The 25,898-nt window shown below is 49.2% G+C and overlaps 1 protein-coding gene across 3 annotated transcripts in view; it reads right to left on the reverse strand.

Annotated features, from left to right (window-relative positions):
- Positions 1 to 25,898, reverse strand: part of cux2b (cut-like homeobox 2b) — a 538,929-nt gene that overhangs the window by 293,726 nt on the left and 219,305 nt on the right. For all 3 annotated transcript variants that reach the window (XM_072494865.1, XM_072494832.1, XM_072494896.1), the window contains exon 2: positions 2,513 to 2,623. In XM_072494865.1, coding sequence (XP_072350966.1) covers positions 2,513 to 2,623 — 111 coding nt within the window. The remainder of the gene's footprint in view (positions 1 to 2,512; positions 2,624 to 25,898) is intronic.

Raw genomic sequence — 25,898 nt, forward strand, 5'->3', positions numbered from 1 at the left:
GCCAGGAGCTGGGGAACCTTGCACAGACTTAATCTGACACGGTTGGTAGAACAAATGGAGGAGGACTTCAAGAGGTGGGCCATGCAGCCACTGTCACTGGCGGGCAGAGTGCAGGCAATTAAGATGATGGTCCTCCCGAAGTTCCTATTTGTATTCCAATGTCTCCCTATACTGATCACTAAGGCCTTCTTTAAAAAAATAGACAGGAGCATCACGAGCTTCGTGTGGGCAGGGAAAGTTCCGAGGGTAAGGAGGGGGTTCTTACAACGTAGCAGAGACAGAGGGGGACTGGCGCTGCCGAATTTGGGCGACTACTACTGGGCCGCCAATGTGGCGATGATCCGTAAATGGATGATAGAGGGAGAGGGAGCGGCATGGAAAAGACTAGAGATAAAGTCCTGTAAAGGTACGAGTCTAGAGGCGCTGGTGACGGCGCCACTGCCGTTCTCACCAAAATAATTTACCACGAACCCAGTGGTGGCGGCAACATTAAATATCTGGGGGCAATGGAGGCGACAGAGAGGTGTGCTGGGAGCCCTGGTGGGGTCCCCAATTAGGTTTGCCCCAGGGAGGATGGATGGAGGATTCCAGAGCTGGCACCAGTTGGGAATTAGGAGGGTGGGAGATTTATTTATAGACGGGACGTTTGCGAGCTTGGGAGCGTTGGAGGAAAAGTATAAGCTGCCCCGGGGAAATTTCTTTAGGTATATGCAGGTGAGGGCGTTCACAAGACAACAGGTGAGGGAATTTCCATTGCTCCTGACACAGGGGATCCAGGATAGAATGCTCTCGGGGGTGTGGGTCGGGGAGGGCAAGGTGTCAGAGATATACCGAGAGATGAGAGAAGAGGGGGAGGAGCTGGTGGGCGAACTGAAAGGAAAGTGGGAAGAAGAGCTCGGGGAGGAGATAGAGGAGGGTCTGTGGGCTGATGCCCTAAGCAGGGTAAATTCCTCTTCCTCGTGTGCCAGGCTTAGCCTGATTCAATTTAAGGTGCTACATAGAGCACACATAACGGGAGCAAGGTTGAGCAGGTTCTTCGGAGGGGAGGACAAGTGTGGGAGGTGCGGCGGAAGCCCGGCAAACCACACACATATGTTTTGGTTGTGCCCGGCACTGGAGGGGTATTGGAGGGGAGTGACTTCGAAGGTGGTGAAGGTCTGGGTCAAACCAGGCTGGGGGTTAGCTTTATTTGGAGTTGCGGATGAGCCGGGAGTGCAGGAGGCGAAAGAGGCCGATGTCGTGGCCTTTGCGTCCCTAGTAGCCCGGCGTAGGATTTTACTCATGTGGAAGGAAGCGAAACCCCCGGACTGGAGGCCTGGATAAACGATATGGCGGGGTTCATAAAACTGGAGCAGATTAAGTTTGCACTGAGAGGATCGGCTCAAGGGTTCACCAGACGGCGGTAACCATTCCTCGACTACGTAGCGGAACGTTAGAGGGAAGATAGATGACCAGCAGCAGCAACCCGGGGTGGGGGGGGGGGGGGTTAGTTACTCTTTATTAGATTGTAGTTATCATGTTACTTGTACTGTTAAATTTACTTTATGTTTGAAGTGTAAGGGGAAAAAATTGTGAATGAAAAATTTCAATAAAATATATTTTTTTAAAAAAGAATGAATAGGAGAAACTTTATCCTCATTCCTCAAAAAGAATCATCTTCCATATGATTGGAAGAACCAGATACCGAGTTCCAACTGACAATGGATCAGATACTGCAACTTTAATGAAGACCAACCAGGTCAGGAAGAGACATCCAGAGGGATCTTCCAAGTCTAACAAGACCACAATCAGGGAGAGTTATGAAACTTCCTGATCAACTGAGTCTATGAAGTTAGAGCCTTGGGGGAAGATGGGGTAGCATTTAGATGTAAATTTAAAATATATATGGATAAAGACTTGGCAGGGGAGTTGTAGTAGGAGGACGTTCAGGGTTGAAAGGGTTAATGTGTGGGATTAGAGAAATAGTACCGCCCATATGGTGGTGTAAGAGACACATGACCAAACCTTGAGAGGGAGAATGCTCATGGCTTAGAATGAGTAACGCCCAGTCATTTATATTTGTATATGGTTATGTTTATCCAATAAACCAGTTATGGCTCAGACCGACCTACGTCTCAGCAATTGTTCCTTAACCATCACAAGCAATACACAACAGAAACCACACAAAGTCACGAAAGCAAGATAGCGTCAGGATCACGGAGGTAAGGTAACTGAACAAATTTGAATGAAATAACGCAGAATGGAACTCCAACACTAAACCTTTGGCTGAACAAACGAAAATCTGAATTGACTGGAGATCATTTTAACACCTACCTGCCTGCATGGTTCAATTGTTCACTGACCAAATTCATCAAACCCCTCCAAGCTGTTTTTTCTGCAGGAGAACCAAGGTTGGTCGACCATACTCCAAAACATATAGTTAAAACGACTTAAAATTCAAGTTCACATTCCATTTTAGTCTTAAATATAAAGAATTGGCGAGCTAAAAAAAAAAAAGAGTAGCACATTATACCTCTGGTACATTTCTTTTGAATTCTCGGCTCAGTTCTATTAGATGTTTGTGAGATTGTTCACTCTCCTCCTGCCGAGCTGCTAGCTCCGATGCGACGGAGTTTAGCTCCTTCTGCGGACGAGATAAGGAGAGAAGGCAAGTTATTATCGAGGAGGTCAAAAGTCTACTTAAAAGTTTATCTCAAGCCAGGTTTGGAACTGCTGTCGACCGCGAGCTGCCAAGAAGGATTAGTGGCAGAATGAGAGCGCAAGCCACAAGTCAATGAAAGGCTTTTAGATAATCAGATATTTGAGATAATCGATTTGCACCTGCAAAAGGTTTTCCACTATTCAAAATTACTAAAGGTTAAAAGGGCTTCAACGATTAAAAGTTAATTGAAATCGCTAAAACTCAAGTTTGTTGTAACTTTAAAGTATAACATATCAGATATAAAAAATGTTCTAAACAAACCTACTACCATTTTTAGCTCGTCCAATGGGTCACAGTTAAACCACGAGTAACTAAAAGTGTTGAATCAACTGATCTCAGCCTGTGCAGTGCCATTGGTGCTACAATTGGCACCAGTTAGGGAGTAGAAAATCAACCAGGGTTTCTGCTCCAAGTTGCAGTTCAGTGACCTCCAGGGTGAAGGTGACAGGCCGACAGTGGGAAGATAACGAAAACACAGAAACCCACAAATACTTGTACAAAAAAACATTTGTTTTTTTAAAAAAGATGTTATTTGTAAATTTCAAAGTCATAGAATCATAGACTTTACAGTGCAGAAGGAGGCCATTTGGCCCATCGAGTCTGCACCGGCCCTTGGAAAGAGCACCCTACTTAAGCCCACACTGCCGCTCTAACCCCGTAACCCAGTAACCCCAGCTAACCTTTTTTTAAACACTAAGGGCAATTTAGCATGGCCAATCCACCTAACCTGCAAATCTTTGGACTGTGAGAGGAAACCGGAGCACCCGGAGGGAACTCATGCAGACACAGGGAGAACATGCAGAACCCGCACATATAGTGACCCAAGCCAGGAATCGAACCTGGGACCCTGGAGCTGTGAAGCAATAGTGCTAACCACTGTGCTACCATGCTGCCCGTCACACAATTTAGAAAGAAATATTATCTAGTTCTTTGTTGTGTTTGCTTGCATACACCATGTTGAAGCATATTGACATTATAAAATGTTTATATCACATATGAAAATGAATAAATTTGCATTAATTGCTGAACACAGTAGGCTGAGGAATTAGATGACAGATTAAATGGTTCAAACCACAGAAACAAGGTGAATTTCAAATTTAACACAGGAATCAATCAGAAGACATGGCATTGTATGGCACCGACTGAAATTTAACAGTTGTAAAATACAGTGGTCCAATTTTCTGTCAATTGCTTTAAAATTGAATGTAACACATCCTCATGTTTCTGTTGCTTCAGGAACTATATTAAAAATTCAATTCTTCTTATGTCAACTTATCACAATTCAGCTAATTTTTTTTGAAGTCTCAATTGTCAGCTGCCTTTCTACATGGTTAAGTTTTCCTTCCATCTTTTTACCTTGGAAGTGGCAAGTAATTTTTTTTTTTTAAATCAATGACGGTATATTGATAACTGACCAAAGATAGGTGCTGGTCTCAATGCCTCCTGTTAATTCAGACGTGAACATTCTGAGGAAAATACAATTGAGAAATCTGCAAATATTCAATCAAAAAAGCAAAAATAAAAGTGGATTTATGACAATTGTCTTCTTGTCTTCAGAGTAATTTCATTGCCGTGTCAATGTAAGCCTACTTGTGACAATAATAATAATAATAAAGATTATCATTATTTATTATTATAATATTGTAATCCAGCAATGTTTGCTGTTTAGCTATAATCTGTTTAGATGAGAAAATGATCAATGGTCCAAATACTGCATTATTCCATTAAACAGGAAGTATGTTAGCTTTTATTAGATATATTTTAGGGAGTAGTGCTGGATGGGAATTTTTTTTAAAAAAAGACATAACATTTAGGTTGCCTGCTATATACGAGGATCTTTCCTGCAAAGATCAATACCCCAGAAACACAGCTTGACAGGAAAGTTTTAAGCCTGTTCATTATATGCCATGGCAACATCGCACACCATGCATCTATTAAGCTATGTATGAAGTTACAAGGTGTGAAATGAATTCAACTATAGATAATTAGTGGCAGGAAATCAGATGACTAAGAAGAATTAATGAGTAAACTGTATAAAGATGTAAGCTTGGAAGATTAAAAATTAAAATCAGCATCAAGAATGAGCTATATCAAAAGGAAATCCTTCAGGAGCTTGCCAACGGTTCAATGAGTTTGTCCAGCGAGCAGCTGACCAGCAAGTCGGAGGTTTCATCCCTGCACAACACCAAGTTCACTGATCTCAGCCGGGGTCATGGTAAGCACTTTATAACTGTTCTTAGCATCCCTGGAATGGAAAGCCGAAAAGAAAATCCAGTTCCCTTCTTCTCCGCAGCAATCCCACTGGAAATATGCTATGACTATCAAGTTTGATTAGACAGTCGCGTAATGGTAATGGCATTGGATTAGTAATCCAGCGATCTAGGCTGTCGCCCTGGAGACGCGAGTTCAAATCCAATCATGGCAGCTGGTGAAACTTAAATTCAATTATCTAATAAAGCCAAATGATTAATAATTCTGGATTTAAAAGCTCGTAACGGTGATGATGAAACAGCCATCGATTGTCGCAAAACAATTCTTGCCATTTAGGGAAGGAAATCTGTCGCCCTTACCTGGCCTACACGTGACTCCAAACCCACACCATGTGATTGATTCTTAACTGCCCTGTTAATTGGCCGAGCAATCCACTCAGTTTAAAGGACGTCAGCGGTTTAAGAAGGTGGCTCACCGCCGCCTTCTCAAGGGCATTTAGTGATGGGGCAACAATTGTTGGCCTTGCCCGCGATGTCCAAATCTCATGAAAGAATTTTTGAGAAGGACAAGACTGAATTCAGCAGCCATCTTCCCTCCTGTTATAACCTGCCTACTGACGATTGGCTGGGGACTAATGACTATCCCACAATCCTATGGGAGTATGAACTTCCCCAATGAGGGGGGCGGAGAAACTCCTACTATAAATAAGCTGGCCAGTCCAGGAACCAGAAGGAAGGAGAAGGTAGCAAGGGAAGTTACTGCTACTGTTATGTATATATTGTTATAAGTAAATAAACGTTATTATTTTGTATCCTTAAAACTCGTGCTGGATTCTTCGGGGCCCTTACAAAACTGGCGACGAAGGTAAAAGTGAATAGCTGTCTACACTGCTGAAGCCACCTCCCTGGATTTTTGTTGGATACAGGTTGGAAGTTGTTTTCTATTATACCATGCCTCTGTACGGACGTTTGGATGTTTTTGATGCTGCGCTGGAAAGCTGGAACCAGTACACACAACGGATGTGTTACTATTTCCGGGCAAACAATATCACTGAAAACGAGTGCCAGGTGGTCATATTGCTCACCACCTGCGGGCCGCATACGCTTGGGGTGATTAGGAGCCTTACGTACCCAGCTGTGCCGGACACCAAAACGTTTGACGAACTTGTCAATATAGTGGGGCAACACTTTAACCCAACCCCGTCCACGATAGTCCAGCGTTACTGGTTTAATACCGCTGAGAGGACCCCTGGAGAATCCCTTGCCGATTTTTTAATCCAGGCTACGCGGGATTGCGGAATACTGTGACTATGGTGAGACCTTGTCAGAAATGTTACGCGACCGTTTGGTTTGCGGTATTAACAATGCGGCCACCCAGTGAAAGTTGTTAGCGGAGCCAACATTGACTTTTCAACAGGCAATACAAATAGTCTTGTCCCGAGAGAGCGCAGAGCGAGTACAGGAGCTACAGGGAATGGAAGTGCATGCCTTGGGGCGCAACCCTTTCCGCCCAAAAACGTCCCCCCGCACTCCTGCGGTACCTTGGGCGAGGCAACGACCAGACCGACGCCAGTGGCCATCGGACATTCCTCCCCGAAGGGAGCCTTCTCCAGAGCCAATGGATGAGGAGCCATGTCCGTGTCAGACTTGTAGACGCCGACCCCGTCGCGGACGGCGGTCCTGGGGACGCCAGAGGTGCTGTCGTTCCGACCGAAACTGGGACCAGCCCAGGGGCCGTACCTTCCATGTGGATGAACCTGCGGCGACCACTCCTGAGGACGTGGAGACGGAGGACGACCGCCTGCAGCTGCATTGTGTGGCAGCTCCCCGTGTGGCCCCCATTAAGGTGACAGTACGGGTCAATGGCCACCCGCTGGAGATGGAGTTGGATACTGGCGCAGCGGTCTCTGTGATCGCCCAGAGGACATTCGACCGCATCAAGCAGGGTATACAGACCCTTACATTAACTGACTCACAGGCCAGGTTGGCTACCTACACTGGGGAACCACTGGACATTGCAGGAACTACAATGACCCCTGTTGTCTATGGACGCCAGGAGGGGCGTTTCCCACTTATCGTGGTGCGTGGCCATGGGCCCAGCCTGTTGGGTCGGGACTGGTTGCGCCATTTGCGGTTGCAATGGCAGCACATCCTCCAAACAGTTTCTGGAGGGTTGACTGAGGTGCTAGGACGATACCCAGATGTATTCCAGCCTGGTTTGGGGAAAATAAAAGGGGCCGTAGCCCGTATCCAAGTTGAACCAGGAGCCACGCCGCGCTGTTTCCGGGCGCGCCCAGTGCCTTACGCTTTGCTCGAGAAGGTAGAAGGGGAGCTCACTCGTTTGGAGAGTTTGGGTATTATCAGGCCCGTCCGTTTTGCTGACTGGGCAGCACCAATTGTACCAGTAATGAAGCCAGATGCCACAGTTCGCTTGTGTGGCGACTATAAACTTAGTGAATACAGTTTCCCGACTCGACCGATACCCAATGCCTCGCATAGAGGATCTCTACGCGAAACTTGCAGGCGGACTCTCATTCACAAAATTAGATATGAGTCACGCCTACCTGCAGTTGGAGCTGGACCCTGCCTCCCGACCATATGTAACAATTAACACACACCGGGGCCTGTATGAATATACACGGTTGCCCTTTGGAGTATCCTCTGCCTGCGCAATTTTTCAACGTGTTATGGAGGGCATTTTGAGAGGTTTACCACGTGTGGCTGTCTACCTAGATGACGTGTTGATTACAGGGACGTCGGAGCAAGAGCATTTGGAAAATCTGGAGGCTGTCCTTAAACTCCTTTCGGAGGCTGGAGTCCGTTTACGTCACACAAAGTGCGTATTTCAGGCAAAGGAAGTAGTCTACCTAGGTTAATCGGGTGGACCGCGAGGGTCTGCACCCCGTCGCAGAGAAGGTGCGTGCAATTCAACATGCCCCCACCCCGACTGACACTTCGCATCTTCGTTCTTTTCTCGGTCTTGTAAACTATTACAGGAAGTTCCTCCCCAATCTGGCAACTACGCTGGCCCCCTTACACCTGCTGCTAAAGAAAAATCACACCTGGGTTTGGGGTCAGCCGCAAGAAACCGCTTTCCGGCGGGTAAAGCCACAATTGTCGTCGTCTGGGTTACTAACCCACTATGATCCGGGAAAGCCTTTGCTCGTCACATGTGATGCATCCCCGTATGGTATTGGGGCTGTCCTGTCCCACAAGATGGAGAACGGGGCCGAGCGACCGATAGCTTTCGCCTCCTGCACATTGACTGCAGCGGAGAAAAAGTACGCGCAGATCGAGAAGGAGGGCCTGGCAGTGGTTTTCGCGGTGAAACGCTTCCACCAGTATGTGTACGGCCGCCATTTCACTATCGTGACTGATCATAAGCCCCTGCTGGGACTCTTCAGAGAGGATAAGCCAATTCCGCCCATTGCTTCTGCACGGATCCAGCGCTGGGCTTTGTTGCTTGCTGCATATGAGTACTCTCTGGAGCACAAACCAGGTACGCAGATAGCAAATGCCAACGCACTGAGCCGATTGCCTTTATCAACCGGCCCCATGTCGACCCCCACGACCGGTGAGGTGGTCGCAGTCCTAAATTTTATGGACACCTTGCCTGTCACGGCATCACAGATCAGTGAGTGGACCCAGACGGAGCCAGTCCTGTCAAAGGTTCGGCACATAGTCCTGTATGGTGGGCAGCATAGACAGCTCCCAGACGAGTTGCGGGCATTTTCCTCCAAGCTGTCAGAGTTCAGCGTGGAAGACGGCATCCTCTTGTGGGGGACGCGTGTGATTGTTCCGGAAAAAGGCCAGGAGCTGATATTATCAGACTTGCACAATGGGCATCCGGGCGTGACCAAGATGAAAATGTTGGCCCGGAGTTGTCTGGTGGCCAGGCCTCGACACCGACATGGAGCAGTTTTGGGCCACCTTCTCAATTTGCCAGGAGCATCAGAAGCTTCCGCCGGCCGCGCCCCTACATCACTGGGAATGGCCAGGGCGGCCTTGGGCACGCTTACATGCAGATTTCGCAGGCCCTTTTCAGGGATCCATGTTCCTTCTGCTAATTGACGCCCAGTCCAAATGGCTGGAGGTGCATAAGATGCAGGGGACAACGTCCTGCGCAACAATTGAAAAAATGCGTTTATCATTTAGCACGCATGGCCTCCCCGAGGTGCTGGTCACGGATAATGGCGCTCCATTCACGAGTGAGGAGTTTGCTAGGTTTACAAAGACGAACGGCATCCGCCATATCCGCACTGCCCCTTACCACCCGGCTTCAAATGGGTTGGCAGAGCGTGCAGTGCAAACATTCAAAAGAGGCCTAAGGAAGCAGTCTTCCGGATCAATGGACATGAGACTGGCTCGGTTTTTGTTTACGTACAGGACCACCCCCCATACAGTGACTGGGGTAGCTCCCGCAGAACTCCTAATGGGCCGGAGACTTTGCACCCGCCTTAGTATGGTCTTCCCGGACATTGGCGCAAAAGTACGCCGCACACAAGAACGGCAGGGACCGGGATTGTCTCGGCATCGTCCGATTTGGCAGTTTTCGCCCGGTGACCCAGTATTCGTGCGGAATTTTGCTGGTGGTGCCCAATGGGTTCCTGGTGTAATCTTTCGCCAAACGGGCCCTATATCATACCAAGTGCAAGCCCAGGGTCGTCTCCAGCGAAAACATGTAGACCACGTCCGGTCCAGAAGATCATCCCCGCAAAAGATTCCCTGCCCCCGGAGCTCAGTTCAACAGCGGCAAAGACCAGAAACAAGGGAAGGTAGTCCTCCAAATCTTCCACTGGTGCCTCACTCGAAGCCTGCGCAGGTCGTGACGGGACCGAATGGGGATAGAGACGCTGACATGACGGAGGCAGCAGACTCTGACTCCGAGATGGAGACACAGGATGAATCAGAGGGGGAATCCTCGGGTCCACAGGCCGTGGATGTACAACCGCGCCGTTCATCACGGAAGCGCCGGACTCCGTCTCGTTATACGCCGCCTGATCCAGCCCCGCGTGCAAATGGCGTCCGGCCTGCGGCCAAACGAGTTCAACGCCTTCCTTCGCCAGGGCCTACGGTGGATTCCTTGGACTTTGGGGGGGGAGGGATGTTATAACCTGCCTACTGACAATTGGCTGGGGACTAATGACTATCCCACAATCCTATGGGAGTATGAACTTCCCCAATGAGGGGGGCGGAGAAACGCCTACTATAAATAAGCTGGCCAGTCCAGGAACCAGGAGGAAGGAGAAGGTAGCAAGGGAAGTTACTGCTACTGCTATGTATATATTGTTATAGTAAATAAACGTTATTATTTTGTATCCTTAACTCGTGCTGGATTCTTCGGGGCCCTTACAAAACCTCCCATGATGGAATAGATTACCAACAATCATGATTGAGGCTCACACGTGAGGAATGAGCATTTTCACAGGTATTGGGTAACCGCAGGCCACAACTCCATCAGACACTGGTGCTTTGAAAGGAGGGGAGAGCAGCTTCGGCAAGTACCTTGACTCACAAGGTGGCTGCACAAGTCTAAACAATGTTGTTCATTCTTACTGGAAATAAATGGCAACCCATCTGCATTCTTTCTTTTTGTGTTGCAACTAATTGCAATCAGCAGCAGATCTGACACAGTGACAGCATCAGCAAAATTGTTGCTGAGAGCACAGAATCTTTGTCTAAAAATAATCAGACATTCCGTGCACTGCTGTTTGTTATAATGGTAATCGATGCTGGAGGCTTTGGATTCCATCAATTTATAGATCTCCACTATTCTGCCTAGTGATTGTGTTCTGCACATGCTACCAAGGCAGCGTGGGGCACTGTATGATTAAGATAAGCCCAGACTCTATTCAGACATTCCTTATCAGCTCTGCTTCTCTGCAATGCAAAAGATGGCTTGAACACCGAAAGATTAGTTCACCAGCAATGATGTCAAATTTAAGGGTATTGATCAATAAATCAAATCACACAAAATCAATCAGCCAATCAGACAAGCCTAGCAAATGCATTATTGCTGCGTCCCAAAGGCGGCACCGGCGTACGGATTTCATCTGAAACAGCATTTCCTGGCGCTCTGCCAACTACTCGTCCGTCTAATAGACTCCACAGTAGACAAACCCAAACCCAGCAGAACAGCAATAAATTTCTCATCAAATAGCAGATACAGACATGAGATGAACATCTGCTCTGTCCTGACAAAGCTCTTGCGCTCATTTCAAATAAATGGTATCTGCAAACTGTGCCTGACAGACCACCCCAAAGGCGGCCTCGCCTCGACCAAAGCAGCATGGAGGAATATTTTGTCAGTTATTTATTTCAATCAGTTAATTTAAACTGGCTTCACGCTTTCTCCTTCCAAAGACGAGTCACATTTGAACAGCAGCCAGATCCAGGCAGTCATTAGACAGACCACCTATGGAACCTGTACCACTCAAGCGACCTACACAAAACCTTTATAGTTTTCATCAAACAGTGATGACCTGAAAGGAAAATGAATATAGTAATGTGCTTAAGAATAAGCCCCAAATGCATTACAAAAGACTTTGAACAAATTGTTTCCCACTGGGATCGGGTTTAATTGATTAAAGGGCCAGTTATTATAAAGTTTGTTCTCTATTATATCCAGTACAAGTTCAGCCATGGTATTGTCAAGTCCAGTGTAAACTGTCACAAAAAAAAAATCATCCATCAAAATGCAACTTCCATCTAGATACCTGGCGTACCTAAATCGAGCCTTGATGCAATTCTGTATCAAGGATGTGCACTGCACATGAAGAGGGCTGGTGTGGTTATATATTGCAATAACTATTTCACTACCATTGCTCCACAGTACCTGGTCAGCTCCTTTCCAAAGGTTAGTATAAATAAACTGTGGTTAGCACTGATAGCCAGGGACCCGGGTTCAATTCCAGTCTGGGTCACTTGTCTGTGTGGAGTTTGCATGTTCTCCCCGTGTCTGCGTGGGTTTCCTCCCACAGTTCAAAGATGTGCAGGTTAGGTGAATTGGCCATGCTAAATTGCCCCTTAGCGTCCAAACGTTGGGGTGGGGTTACGGGTATAGGGCAGGAGTGCGGGCTAGATTGGATGCTCTTTCGAAGGGTCGGTGCAGACTCAATGGGGCGAATGGCCTCCTTCTGCACTGTGGCGATCCAATGATTCTATGAACCACACTTTGGCACAAATCTAATCATGGTTTTCAAATAAGTGTGGCAGAAATAACTTGTATTCATTTAACATTTTTCATAACCTCAGGACACGTTAACGTTCAGTGACTGTGTTGATATAAAGTAACATAAATTAGTATTATGTGCACAGCACAATCCCACACACAGCAGCAATGCAAATAGCCAGATAGTCTGTGTTTGGCAATGCTGGCTAAAGGGTGAGAGTTGGCAAGGACACTAGGAGAGGTCCCAAATCTTCTTTGAATAAAGCGATGAGATCTTTCGTATCCACCTGACAAGGCAAATAAGGCTTTAGTTTCATATCTCATCTGAAGGACAGCATCTCAGACAGTATTGCACTCTCTCAATACTGTATTAAGTGTCAACTTCTGGCTGATGTCTGAAAGACCTGGGGCAGGATTTTCTCAACAGGATTCTAAGTGCTGACGCCGGAGTAAAAACCAGAGTGTTTTACTCCGGCGTCGGTGCCCGTTTCCAGACCCCTATTCTCCCCCCTCCGTGGGGCTGGCAGGGGCGGGGACCCGGCGCCGCGTAAAAGACGCGGTGCCTTGGGTCCCGCACATGTGCAGTTGGGCCGGCGCCGACTAGCGCACGCGCGGTGGCCGTCCTCCTCCAGGCCGCCCCGCACAAACATGGCGGATGGATCCAGGCTCGCCAGCGGAAGAAAGGAGGCACGCCGACAGAGAGGCCGGCCCGCCGATCGGTTGGTCCCGATCGCTTATCCCCACAGGCCGCCTCCCCAAGCCTTCGCAGCGAGTACCCGCCGGCAGCGACCAGGTGTGGACGGCGCCGGCGGGACTAGGCTTGGGCCGCTCGGCCCACCCGGGCCGGAGAATCGCTGCTCGCCGTTTGCGGCGATTCTCCGAGCGGCCCAGCTCGATTTGCACGGCGCTGGTTTCGGGGGAAGGGGGGGTGGGAGAAAATTGCGTGCGGGGGGTCGGGGCGGCGTGGCGCAATTCGCGCGGCGCCCTGGCGATTCTCCCATCCGGGGGGGGGGGGGGGGAGAATACCGCCCATGCTGTGGGTAGGGTGCTCTTTCCCATGGTCGGTGAGAACTTGATGGGCCAAATGGCCTCCTTCTGCACTGTAGAGATTCTATGATTTTCACTGACAAATTCCGAACACTGGCACAGACTCAGTCCCAGGGGCTGTCGGATTTGAGGATCTGCATTGGCGAGTGACAGGATGTGGGGTTTGAAACCCAGTTACGGCCTAAACATACCGCCATAGTTATTTGCTGGAAGTACCAAATCACTTGAGTTTTAAATCAATCTGCATTCACTACATCCTGGTTAATATGGAGCCTTTTTGTCCAATCAAAAACAGAAATAAACAGCTTACATTCAGTATTTAATGTGCAAAAGAGAGTGTGAAAGAGTGCTAAAAATAACTTGTGCGACTTATACTCGGTGGCAGCAGAGAATTAATGACAAAATGCTTTTCCTTCTCAGGTTTGATAGTGCAACATTCAGTGATTCAGGAAACGTAGAAAAAATTCTAACAAAACAACAAGCTCTACATCAATATATTTAAACGCAAAGACATTTTCACTTCTTTCAAAAACACACTTCCACAGGCTGCCATGATGAAGGATCTGTGTGCACACAGTAGGCCTCTGTTGTGTGATTTTATATATTTGTCAGAGTGACGGAACTATTAACCCAAGGATCACATCACAATTTACCAGAGGGTGTTATAAGTGAGGAGCATGTGCAGGTATTTAAAACCAAGCAGTGGTGGCAGCAGCAGTTTTTAAAGTGAACTTTCAACAATGGCAGAAAGCGAGAATATCTTCACAGGACTGGACTATTCTGTCGACACTTGCTGTTAGCTGTAATGGAGAAAGGGTTTTCCAAAGAACTATCCCACCCAGTGATTATCTACAGGGTCACAGGTGTTCGATATCAGTGGAAAGCTGGGCGGATAAGATCCCTGCAATAGAGATAAAATTCCAAATCACAGGCCAGTCGAACAGGATTTCATTTACTCTGCACCTTCCATGCTCGAATGGTCAGCCAACACGGATACTCAGGGTTGCTCCACCTGTAGCCCCAGTACCAGACCTGGCCATGAGCACTGGAATCTGGGCATTTTTTTTGTTTGCTGGTTTGTCCCATTTGAAATGAGCAAGCCTAGTGGTTTGACAAGGGTTACTTTTGGCACAGTACCTCCTAGGTAGATAAATCTGAAATCAGAACACATGCCAATGACTGGATATATATGCAAATAGCTCAGAACATAGGTTTTAAAGTGATGGATTTATCTCAAGCCTTAATGCTACGCACCTAAACTATCCAAGTTCCCTTGTTCTCACATCACGCAAGGAGAGGAAGAGGTACGGATGTCTATTAGTGTCCCCAGAAAAAGTATCACAGCTTTTAAGAAACAAGGGTGGAAGTAAATGTTCATCCCTATTGGCCTAAAGACACAGTGTGAGCAAAACACAGGAGAAAAATACATGAACAGTGAGTAATTACCATTGAGTAAGTCTGCATTGAATGCATCGCCCATCCCTAATTTCCTACAAAGACTGCTACAGTCTTTCAAAGACGACACTCACTCACTCATTCCGGGCCTTGGAGATATGGTGAGAGGTCGAATGTGCTGGTTGGCGTTAACTAAAGTGGTAATTGTCCTACCTTCTCTATACAACAGCAATTTTTTATACTTTGACTGGAGAATCTATGGCCTGGATTCAGCTTAAGAAATAAAACATTGATTTTGAGGTGCTGTAGAGATGGTGCAGCAGTAAAATCGGGTGGAAAGGGCCTTTGCTAAAACTCCAGCCCTTTTAAAAGCAGCTCTGCTTTCCTTCCCATGAATATGTGAGCCTGACCTGCCAACTGGGACTGTGCCCAGCGGAGTGAGGGGAACCTCCTGACTTCTTCTCCAAGTCCTGAAGGTCCTTCCCCAGTCCAGTCTTTCCATGATGGTGACTGTGGTCCAGGGCTATGAAGACCCAAGAGGCCCCAGAATGTAAGTAAATGGGAATTTATTTAGGTAAAAAAAAACAGCCGCTATGGTGGAGGTCAACATAACAAGTCCCAGCAGGGCTGAATAAGGTGTTTAGGGACTTTTATAGTAAGCTATACACTTCGGAACCCCCCAGGGGACCAGAGGGGATGAGGCGATTCCTGGATGGACTGACCTTCCCAAGAGTGGGTAGGGGGTTGGTAGACGGACTGGAGGCCCTGGTCAGGATCAAAGAGGTATTAGGGGGCCTGAAGGTCATGCAGTCGGGTAAAGCCCCGGGGCCGGATGGCTTCCGGTGGAGTTTTATAAAAAGTTTGCCGAGATAGTGGGGACGGTGCTGGTCAGGGTTTTTAACGAGGCAAGAGACAGAGGGGTTCTACCCCCGACGATGTCGCAGGCCACTACTTCGCTTATTCTGAAACGGGGTAGAGACCCGAGGCTTGTTGGTCTTACAGGCCAATATCTTTGATCAACGTAGACGCTAAGTTATTGGCCAAGATCTTGGCAACTAGAATTGAGGACGGTGTACTGGACGTAATTGCGGAGGACCAAACCTGGTTCGTAAAGGGTAGGCAACTGGTTGCCAATCTAAGAAGGCTGCTTAATGTGATAATGATGTCCCCGGAGAACTTTTGGTAGCGGCCATGCCTGGATAGGTCACGCAGAGGCAGCTCCCGCCGAGATCGGACATTTGGGCCCTTTAAAGGAGCTGTAACGGTACTTTGGCGTAGCAAGAGGCGCTGGAGAGGTTCCCCTCATCGCTTCATGGAGGGGACCAGGAGTGGGGCCGTGATGAGAGCAATTGCGGTGAAGCGGGTGGAACGGACGCGAGATGACAAAATGGCGGCCGGCGCGGACCAGGCAGCGTGGGCCCAATGGTCACGAGAGCAGCAGGAGTTCCGAAGAAGCTGCTTTGCAGAGCTGAAGTCGGAGATGCTGGCCCCAATGAAGGCCTCTATGGAAAGGATGGTGGAGACTCAGAAGGTGCAGGAGAAGGCGATTAAAGAGGTGGAGAAGAAGATCTCTGACAATGAGGATGAGATCCTGGGCCTGGCTGTCAGGGTGGAGGCACATGAGGCCCTGCACAAGGGATGGCAGGAGAGACTGGATGACCTCGAAAACAGGTCTGGGAGACAAAACCTGTGAATTCTGGGCCTCCCGGAAGGTGCGGAGGGGTCAGATGCGAGCGCATTTGTGACCACGATGCTGGGGTCGCTGATGGGCACGGAGGCCTTCCCGCGGCCCTTGGAACTGGACGGGGCGCACAGAGTCCTCGCAAGGAAGGCTAGGACGAACAAACCGCCGAGGGCGATGGTGATAAGATTCCACCGCTTCACAGATAAGGAACGTGTCTTGCGATGGGCAAAGAAGGCGCGGAGCAGTAAGTGGGAGAACTGAGATTCGTATATACCAGGACCTGGGAGCAGAACTGTCTAAGAGGCGTGCGGGATTCAACCGGGCTCATGCGGCCCTCCACAACAAATGGGTGAAGTTCGGGCTGCTACATCCGGCGAGGCTTTGGGTCACGTACCAGGACCGGCACCACTACTTCGAGACGCCGGATGAGGCGTGGACATTTATTAAGCATGAAAAGCTGGACTCAAGCTAAAGGACAACTACAGGTTGATGAAATGCCCTGGTGGGGATGTGTAACCGGGTGTTGTCCTAATGTAAGATTGGAAGTAGAATTTAAGCTGTGAGGGGACTGGGGGGGGCTATGTTATGGTGGGGCGTTCTTTTCAGGGTTTTCTTTGCCCTCTGGGCCCTTTGCCACGTTCTCTGCTTTGGCAGAGCTCAGCCACAGAGGGGGGAGTGGGGCCCGATGGTTCGGGCCGCTCTCCAGGTGGGGGAATCGTTCTTTTTTTCAAGGGGCGGGGTAACGCCTGGGATGAGTTTCGTGTTTCACGGGAATAATTCGGTTGGCTCTCTCTCCCTTATCCTTTGGGGGAAGGGAGTTTGGGGGCCCGAACAAGGAGACAACAGTAAGATTGGAGATAGGGGCGGGAGCGGCCGGGGTCAGCATGGGTCAGCTGTTTTACGTAAGCGTAATGTGGGGAAAATCAGTGTTAAGCGGGTGCATGACATGGGGGATTGGGATTGGGGGGCTGGGGGGGGGGGGGGGGGGGGGGGGGGGTTGGGGCGCTGCTTTGCTGACTGAAGGGGAGCCAACTTTTGAGAACAGATGGAGAGTCGGGATGGGGAACCTCCAGCGGGAGGGCTTGAGTGAGCGGGGGGGCGCGGGCACGTGGCTGGCCGAAAAAGGGAGATGGCTAGTCGGCATGGGGCAGGGGGTTAACCCCCCGTCCAGGCTGATCACGTGGAATGTGAGGGGTCTGAACGGGCCGGTCAAGAGGGCTCGCGTGTTCTCGCACTTAAAGGGATTAAAGGCACATGTAGCCATGCTACAGGAGACGCATTTAAAACTCGCTGACCAAACGAGACTGAGGGGATGGGTGGGCCAGGTGTTCCATTCGGGGCTGGATTCAAAGACCAGAGGGGGTGGCAATTCTGGTTAGCAAACGGGTGGCATTCGAGGCAGGGAGTATTGTGGCGGACAAAGGGGACTGCTAGTGGATGAAGAGATTTGTGGGCGGATAAGGAGGTGCATCCAAAACTACATGACAACAAACGATACAGGTGAGGTAACAGCGACTACGGTCTGGGAGGCTATGAAGGCAGTTATCAGAGGAGAGTTAATTTCTATTAGGTCCCATAGAGAGAAGAGGGAGAGGGCGGAGAGGGAGAGGCTAGTGGGAGAGATACTCAGAGTAGACAGGAGGTATGCGGAGGCCCCCCGAGGAGAGGCTGCTAAAGGAGCGCCGGAGACTGCAGGCGGAGTTTGATCTGCTGACCACAGGGAAGGCGGAGGCACAGCTGAGGAAGGTGAAAGGGGCAGTCTACGATAATGGGGAGAAAGCGAGTAGGATGCTGGCGCACCAACTTCGCAGGAGAGAGGCACCCGGGCCCCCTGCAGCTTACGCACGGTCTTGGGCCCAGAGAAGATCAACAAAGTCTTCAAGGAGTTTTATTGTAAACTGTACGAGTCAGAACCCCCAGCGGGAGGGGAAGGGATGAAGCAATTCATGGACCAATTGAGGTTCCCGAGGGTGGACGAGGATCTGGTAGAGGGACTGGGGGCCCCGATTGAGTTGGAGGAGATAGTTAAGGGCCTGGATAGTATGCAGTCGGGCAAGGCCCCGGGACCAGAAAATTTGAAAATCGCTTATTGTCACAAGTAGGCTTCAAATGAAGTTACTGTGAAAAGCCCCTAGTCACCACATTCCAGCGCCTGTTCGGGGAGGCTGGTACGGGAATTGAACCGCGCTGCTGGCCTGCCTTGGTCTGCTTTCAAAGCCAGCTATTTAGCCCTGTGCTAAACAGCCCCTGCTAAATGGCTACCCTGTAGAATGCTACTAGAAATTCTCGGAGCTGCTGAGCCCACTCCTGCTAAGAAACTTTAACGAGGCTAGGGAGAGGAGAACCCTCCCCCCGACGATGTCACGGGCCTCGATCTCGCTCATCCTCAAGAGGGAGAAGGATCCGCTTCAATGTGGGTCCGACAGGCCGATATCGCGCCTAAACGTAGATGCCAAACTGCTGGCTAAGATTTTGGCTACTAGAATAGAGGACTGTGTCCCGGGAGTGATTGATGAGGATCAGATAGGTTTCGTCAAGGGCAGGCAATTGAACACAAATGTGAGGAGGCTCCTAAATATTATCATGATGCCCTCAGAAGGAGGGGACACAGAAGTAGTGGCTGCAATGGATGCAGAGAAAGCCTTTGACTGGGTGGAATGGGAGTACCTGTGGGAAGCGTTAGGTAGGTTTGGATTCGGTGAGGGATTCACAAGGTGGGTCAAACTACTGTTTCAGGCCCCCGTAGCAAGTGTGTCCACGAACCAGCTGAGGTCGGAGTATTTTAGTCTATACCAAGGGACGAGTCAGGGGTGCCCCCTATCCCCGCTACTATTTGCCCTTGCAATTGAGCCATTGGCCATAGCGCTGAGGACTTCAAGGAACTGGAGGGGGCTGGTTCGGGGGGGGGGGGGAAGCACCGGGTTTCACTCTACGCAGACGACCTGCTCCTGTATATCTCGGCTTGTGGAGCAGATGGAGGGAGACTTTAAAAGGTGGGACATGCCCCCGCTTTCCCTGGCGGGAAGGGTGCAGACCATGAAAATGATGGTCCTCCCCCAGATTCCTGTTAGTTTTCCAGTGCCTTCCCATCTTCATCCCCAAATCTTTCTTCAAGCGGGTGAACAGGATTATCACGGGGGGGGTTGGCGCTACCGAACTTCTGTAGCTACTACTGGGTGGGTAACGTAGCCATGATTAGGAAATGGGTAATGGAGGAGGGGGCTATGTGGGGGCGGCTAGAGGTGGCGTCATGCAAAGGCACTAGTCTAGGGGCACTGGTAATGGCACCGCTGCCGTTCTCGCCAGCACGATACACCACAAGTCTGGTGGTGACGGCGGCATGGAGGGTCTGGGGTCAGTGGAGAAGGCACAGGAAGGAGGAGGGGGCCTCAGTCTGGACCCAGATACGGAATAATCATAGATTTGTCCCGGGCAAGATCGATGGAGGGTTTCAAAGCTGGCACAGGGCAGGCATAAAAAGGATGGGGGACCTGTTTATAGATGGGACTTTCCCTAGCTTGAAGGCGCTGGAGGAGAAATTCAGTCAGCCCCCTGGAAACGCCTTCAGATACCTTCAGGTACGCGCCTTTCTAAAAAAACAGGTGGGGAAATTTCCGTTGCTACCCCCTCGAAGGATACAGGACAGGGTGGTGTCTGGCATCTGGGTAGGGGAGGGGAAGGTGTCGGACATCTACCAAGAGCTGCAGGAGGCGGAGGAAGCCCCAGTGGAGGAACTGAAGGGCAAGTGAGAGGAGGAGCTGGATGAGGGCCTGTGGGCTGATGCCCTAGGCAGAGTGAATTCCTCCTCATCATGTGCCAGGCTCAACTTAATTCAGTTTAAGGTGGTACATCGGGCACACATGACGACAGCGAGAATGACAAGTTCTTTGGGGTGGAGGACAGCTGTGCGAGCTGTTCAGGAAGTCCGACGAACCACGTCCATATGTTCTGGGCATGCCCGGCGCTCAAAGAATTCTGGCAGGGCTTTGCGAGGGCTATGTCCAGGATTCTGGACACCCGGGTGAAGCCGAGTCCAACAATAGCGATCTTTGGGGTGTCAGAGGATCCGGGAGTGCAGGACGTGAGAGAGGCCGAGGTTTTGGCCTTTGCCTCCCTGGTAGCCCGGAGACGGATCTTGTTAATGTGGAGGGACCCGAAGACCCAGAGTGTGGAGGCGTAGGCTAGTGACATGGCTGTGTTTCTCAGCCTTGAGAGAATAAAGTTTGCCTTGAGAGGGTCCTTGCTGGGTTTCGCCCGGCGGTGGCAACCGTTCCTTGACTTTCTAGGAGAGCGTTAAAATGTCAGCAGCGGGGACGGGGGGGGGGAACGGGGGAGCGGGGACGGGCGGGGAGGAGACCTGTTCATTTGATGTATATTCTCTTTTTGTATAACGATAACAGCCACCTTGTTTTGTTAAATATGTTTTTTTCATTGGTTATGTAAAAATTCTGTTTGAGATAAACCTTAATAAAAACAAATTTTTTTTTAAACATGATGTCCCCGGAGAGCAGGGACGCAGAGATAGTGGTAGCTATGAATGCAGAAAAGGCTTTTGACCGGGTCGAGTGGGACTATCTGTGGAAGGTGCTGGGACGGTTTAGGTTCGGGGAGTTCTTTGACTTGGTTAGGCTGTTATATCAGGCCCCAGAGGCTAGTGTAAGGACGAACAGGATGACATCAGATTACTTCAGACTGCACCGCAGGACAAGACAGGGTTGCCCTCTCTCCCCACTGCTGTTCGCACTGGCCGTGTTAAGATGACGATTCTCCCGAGATTCTTGTTCATATTTCAGTGTCTCCCCATTTTCATCCCGAGGTCCTTCTTTAAGAGGCTGAATAAAATTATCCTGGGATTTGTCTGGGCGGGGAAGTCCCCATGGGTGAGGAAGATGATCCTCGAAAGAAACAGAATGAAAGGGGGGCTGGCATTGCCGAACTTCAGCAACTACTACTGGGCGGCCAACATAGCGATGATAAGGAAATGGATGGTGGGTGCGGGGTCGGTGTGGGTGCGGATGGAGGCTGCTTCGTGCAGGGGCACTAGTTTGGCAGCCCTGGTTACGGCACCTCTGCCGCTCCTGCCGGCGCGGTACTCCACCAGCCCTATAGTGGTAGCGGCTCTTCGGATCTGGGGCCAGTGGAGGAGGCACATAGGGGAACCGATTTGCCCCGGGGAACATGGATGGCGGATATAGACTGTGGCGGAGGGCGGGGATTGCGAGGGTGAGTGATCTGTTCTTGGAAGGGAGCTTCCCGAGCATGAAGGCGTTGGAGGAAAAGTTTGGGCAGGTGGGAGGGAATGACTTTAGATACTTACTGGTGCGGGATTTCGTGCACAGGCTCCCGCCAAAGGGGAGGCAGGACAGGGTAGTATCGAGGGGAGAGGTAGGTGAGGGTAGAGTCACCGATATTTACAAAGAACTAATGGGAGCAGAGGATACACAGACTGAGGACTTGAAGCTTAAGTGAGAGGAGGAGCTCGCGGGGGGGTGGGGAGGGGGGGGGGGAGGGCGGGATGGAGGACGGTATTTGGGCAGAAACTCTGAGCCGAGTAAACAAGACCGCAACTAGGCTGGCTAAACATGTGTACATGTTCTGGTCATGCCCTAAACCCAGGGTGTACTAGCAGGGACTCGCGGACATCATGTCCCGGGTTTTGAAAACTGGGATGGTAATGAGTCCTGAGGTGGCAATCTTTGGGGTGTCGGAGGACCCGGGAGTCCAGGAGGAGAAGGAGGCCGACGTCTTGGCCTTTGCTTCCCTGGTAGCCGGCGCCGAATGCTGTTGGCATGGAGGGACTCAAGGCCCCCGAAGGCGGAAGCATGGCTATCGGACATGGTGAGCTTTCTAGGTCGAGAGAAAGTTAAGTTCGCCTTGAGAGGTTCACTATCGGGGTTCGCCCGGAGGTGGCAGCCATTCATTGACTTCTTCGCGGAGAATTAACCGTCAGCGGGGGGGGGGGGGGGTGGGGGGGTGGGAACTAGGGTAGAGTAGAGTAGGGGGTGGTTTAGGCAGGTCCCTGCGAGAATGGAGTTGTGGTTTGTACTGTGCGCTATTTGCTTTTCCTTTTTGTACGGTACTATACAATGTCATTGTTTTATATGCCAAAAATACCTCAATAAAATTGTTTATAAAAAAAAAACATAAGTCCCAGTCGGGACTACCAGCATGCCAGTTCCAGTCTGGGCTTTGACATAGCAAGGTAACATGCCCACCTGGCAGGCCTCCTTCCACCAGCAGGTAAGCTTGTATTCCAAGAGTCCCACGGGTAGATCGATTAGCATAGCCCAGTGGGCCACTTAAGGATTATTACAAGGACCCTTCCCTTCCTGGCCTCCTCTTGGGAGTCCTCACCCATTCCTTGATGATCTCAGAGAAGAGGTTGGGGGGGGTTCTGGACCACAGGCACCATCATCTAGGGCTGGATTAGGGGAGGACTTAAGGATTCAGAGAAGACTCCAGTAGGGAGGGGCTCTTGGAGGGCCGATTGACTGCTTTGGACACTGACCATCCTGAATGAGAGGCTATTTGGCCAATGAGCCCAGGTCCCCCCCCCCCCCCGCAGCACCCCCCATCACCTGGGACCTGCACATGGGGAAAATCATCAGCTCAGAGTTCCCTTCCCAGTCATATACCATCCTGATTTTGAAAAATATTGCCATTCCTTCTGTCGTGTAGGGTGTTCTGATGCACAAATGATCCAACACGGTTGTAAATGGTACAACTCTGTTTTATTGTCTAATCAATGGTAACAACTAACTACTGGCTTGGGTACGTGTTTCACCAGCTCAACCTGTGGACCCAGCCCTATCACTATCTTAGTGAGGCACTCAGCACATGGTCTATGTCTGAGTGGCACGCTGTGAGCTCTGTGCTCTGAGCTATCTCCTGGTAGAATGAGTGGGAACTGTGGTGGTCCCGGTTTTATAGTGCGTGTGCTCTCACTGGTGATTGGCTGCGATGTTATGTGTGTGCTGGTTGGTCCAACTGCCTGTCCATCAGTGTGTGTGTGATTGCACCATGATATGCTGATCTGGATATCATGACACCTTCATCATTATTTAGTCGAAATGCTGGGATAATCTCCCTGACAGCATTGTGGTTTTACGTACCCCTGGTGTAAGTTACGTCCACCAAATTCAAGGAGGCAGCTCATCACCACCTTCTCAAGGGCAATCAGGGGTGGTCAATAAATGCTGGCAATGCCCACATCTCCACAATTTAAAAAATATATGATTTAATGCATCACAAAATAAGACTCAACTCCGAAATAAATTGATTAAACCATTCGGGGAATGCCGGCTATTAAAAGGGCCCAAAAAGAGACAGCAGATTGTTTAAAGCTTTCACTGCCCCTTGTGTTTTTAGTTTTCAATAGATACTATTTCCTAAAAAATATCAAGCAATATGAAATAAATGGGCAACCGGTGACCTCTTGCTGCTTGATTTATTACCATTAGAAGTGTCATGATTAAAGGGAAAGTAATATACTCTCCCCCCCCCCCCCTCACCCCGCAACCATGTGTTCCACATCATTAGCTTTTAACAGTCTCCTCACTTTACAAAGTAATCATTAGTGGAAACTCTGCAAACCCAGGTGACAGACATATTAAAGTGGGAAAGAAGTGAAAACACTCCCTAAGCCAGACAGCGGAATGCTCTTACTGCCCGTCTGCTATAGCCAGCACTGATTGTCATGTCACTGCTTCAGAGACAGTTTTTAAAAAAAAAATTCAATTCACTGATGCTGCAGGGACTGTGTTAAAAAGATTAAAGGCTGATTCATCCAGATGTTTCCCAGAGCCGGCCTGGGTAAAATGTGTCTGCCTCACTTAAGTTTGAATTAAACAGCTATCGTCAGGATTCTGTGGACGAAGATCTCGTCAAATAAGCATAAGTAAGAGCCTCATTCAAGCCAACAATGTGAAACGCACACTGAGGAATATTTCACACTGCATAATACTAATAGTTTTGCTACACTGACCTTAATATCGCAACGGAAGCTAATACTTTTTGTTACCTTCTTAAAATGTTCCCTTTTCTAAATTAAGATGTTCCTGGTCTGGGACGCACTTTCTGATTCCAGACATGTAGCTACAAGAACAGGCCACAGGCTAGGAATTCTGAGGCGAATAACTGACTCCACAAAGTCTATTCATAATTTACATGGCACAGGTCAGGCAGTGCGATTGGACACTCTCCACTTGCTTGGATGAATGCAGCACCAAAGACCCTCAAGAAACTCTACACCAGGGGCAGCACGGTGGTACAGTGGTTAGCACTGCTGCCTCAGGGAGCCGAGGTCCCAGGTTCCGTGTGGAGTTTGCCCATTCTCCCAGTGTTTGTGTGGGTTTCGCCCCCATAACCCAAAGGTGTGCAGGCTAGGTGGACTGGCCATGCTAAATTGCTCCATCATTAGAAATAATGAATTGGGCACTCTAAATTTATTTTTAAAAAAGAAGCTCTACACCATCCAGTGTAAAGCAGCCCACTTGAGTGGCATCCCATCCACCAACCTAAACATTCTGATCCTCTATCACCGACACTGTGGCAGCGGTGTGTACCATACACAAGATGCATTGCAGCAACTCACCAAGGCTTCATCAACAACACCTTCCAAACGAATGAGCAAACTAATGAAGGACAAGGGCAGCGGCTGCACGAGGACACCACCACCTGTCAGGTTTCCATCCAAGCCACACACCATCCTGACTTGGAACTGTATAGTCAGTCCTCCACTGTCACAGAATCAAAATCATGGAGCTCCCTCCCTAACTGCACTGTGAGTGTACATACGCCACATGGACACAGTGGTTCAAGAAGGCAGCTCACCAACACCTTCTCAAGGGCAATTAGGGATAAGCCTTGCTGGCAATACCCACATCATATGAAATAAAAGTAAAAGTTTAATGGAAAGGACGTTGCTTGATGGTGTCCCTGGTGGGATACTTGGTAATTATTTGTTTCAGCAGACACTTTCCCAATAAAATTCCATATGAATGGAGACTGCCCTGTCAGGATCTTATTAAGACCAACAGATGTTGAGACCACTGTGGAACAACTACCTTTTAGTTGATTCTGCAATTCAATGTTTCCAAGTCTGAGGGCTATGGATCTCTCAAATGTTGGCTTTTTTGTTACAATCCGTGTAGGGACCGTTAATATTTAAAGTCACCTAGTCATTAACTCAAAGAAACGTGCTATAAGATTTCACCATTTTAAACAAAAATTAACTCTATTGTTAAATATATACATATATATATATATTATATATATCTTTGGTTAGTAATATCATTCATAACTACATATGTTATGAATTAAGTTTTTAAAATTTTTTCCAATTAAGGAAAAATTTAGCGTGGCCAATCCACCTACCGTGTACATCTTTGAGTTGTGCGGGTGAGACCCACGCAGACACGGAGAATATGCAAACTCCACACGGACAGCGATCCTGGACCAGGATCGAACCCATGTCCTCTGCGCAGTGATGCGGCAGTGCCAACCACTGTGCCACCATACCACCCTATGAATTCAGTTTTACTTTTATTTTCCCTTCCACCGTGTTCCCTGATCTTACGAAATCTTGGACCTTCATTGACTATCCCAGACGCAAACAAAAGGCATGTCACAGCTCTCTGGAATTCACTTTAATTTATCCTCATTGTTCCAGCTATTCCCGGAGATAAACAA

The sequence above is a fragment of the Scyliorhinus torazame genome, chromosome 1 (assembly GCF_047496885.1).
Source record: "Scyliorhinus torazame isolate Kashiwa2021f chromosome 1, sScyTor2.1, whole genome shotgun sequence".
NCBI lineage: Eukaryota > Metazoa > Chordata > Chondrichthyes > Carcharhiniformes > Scyliorhinidae > Scyliorhinus > Scyliorhinus torazame.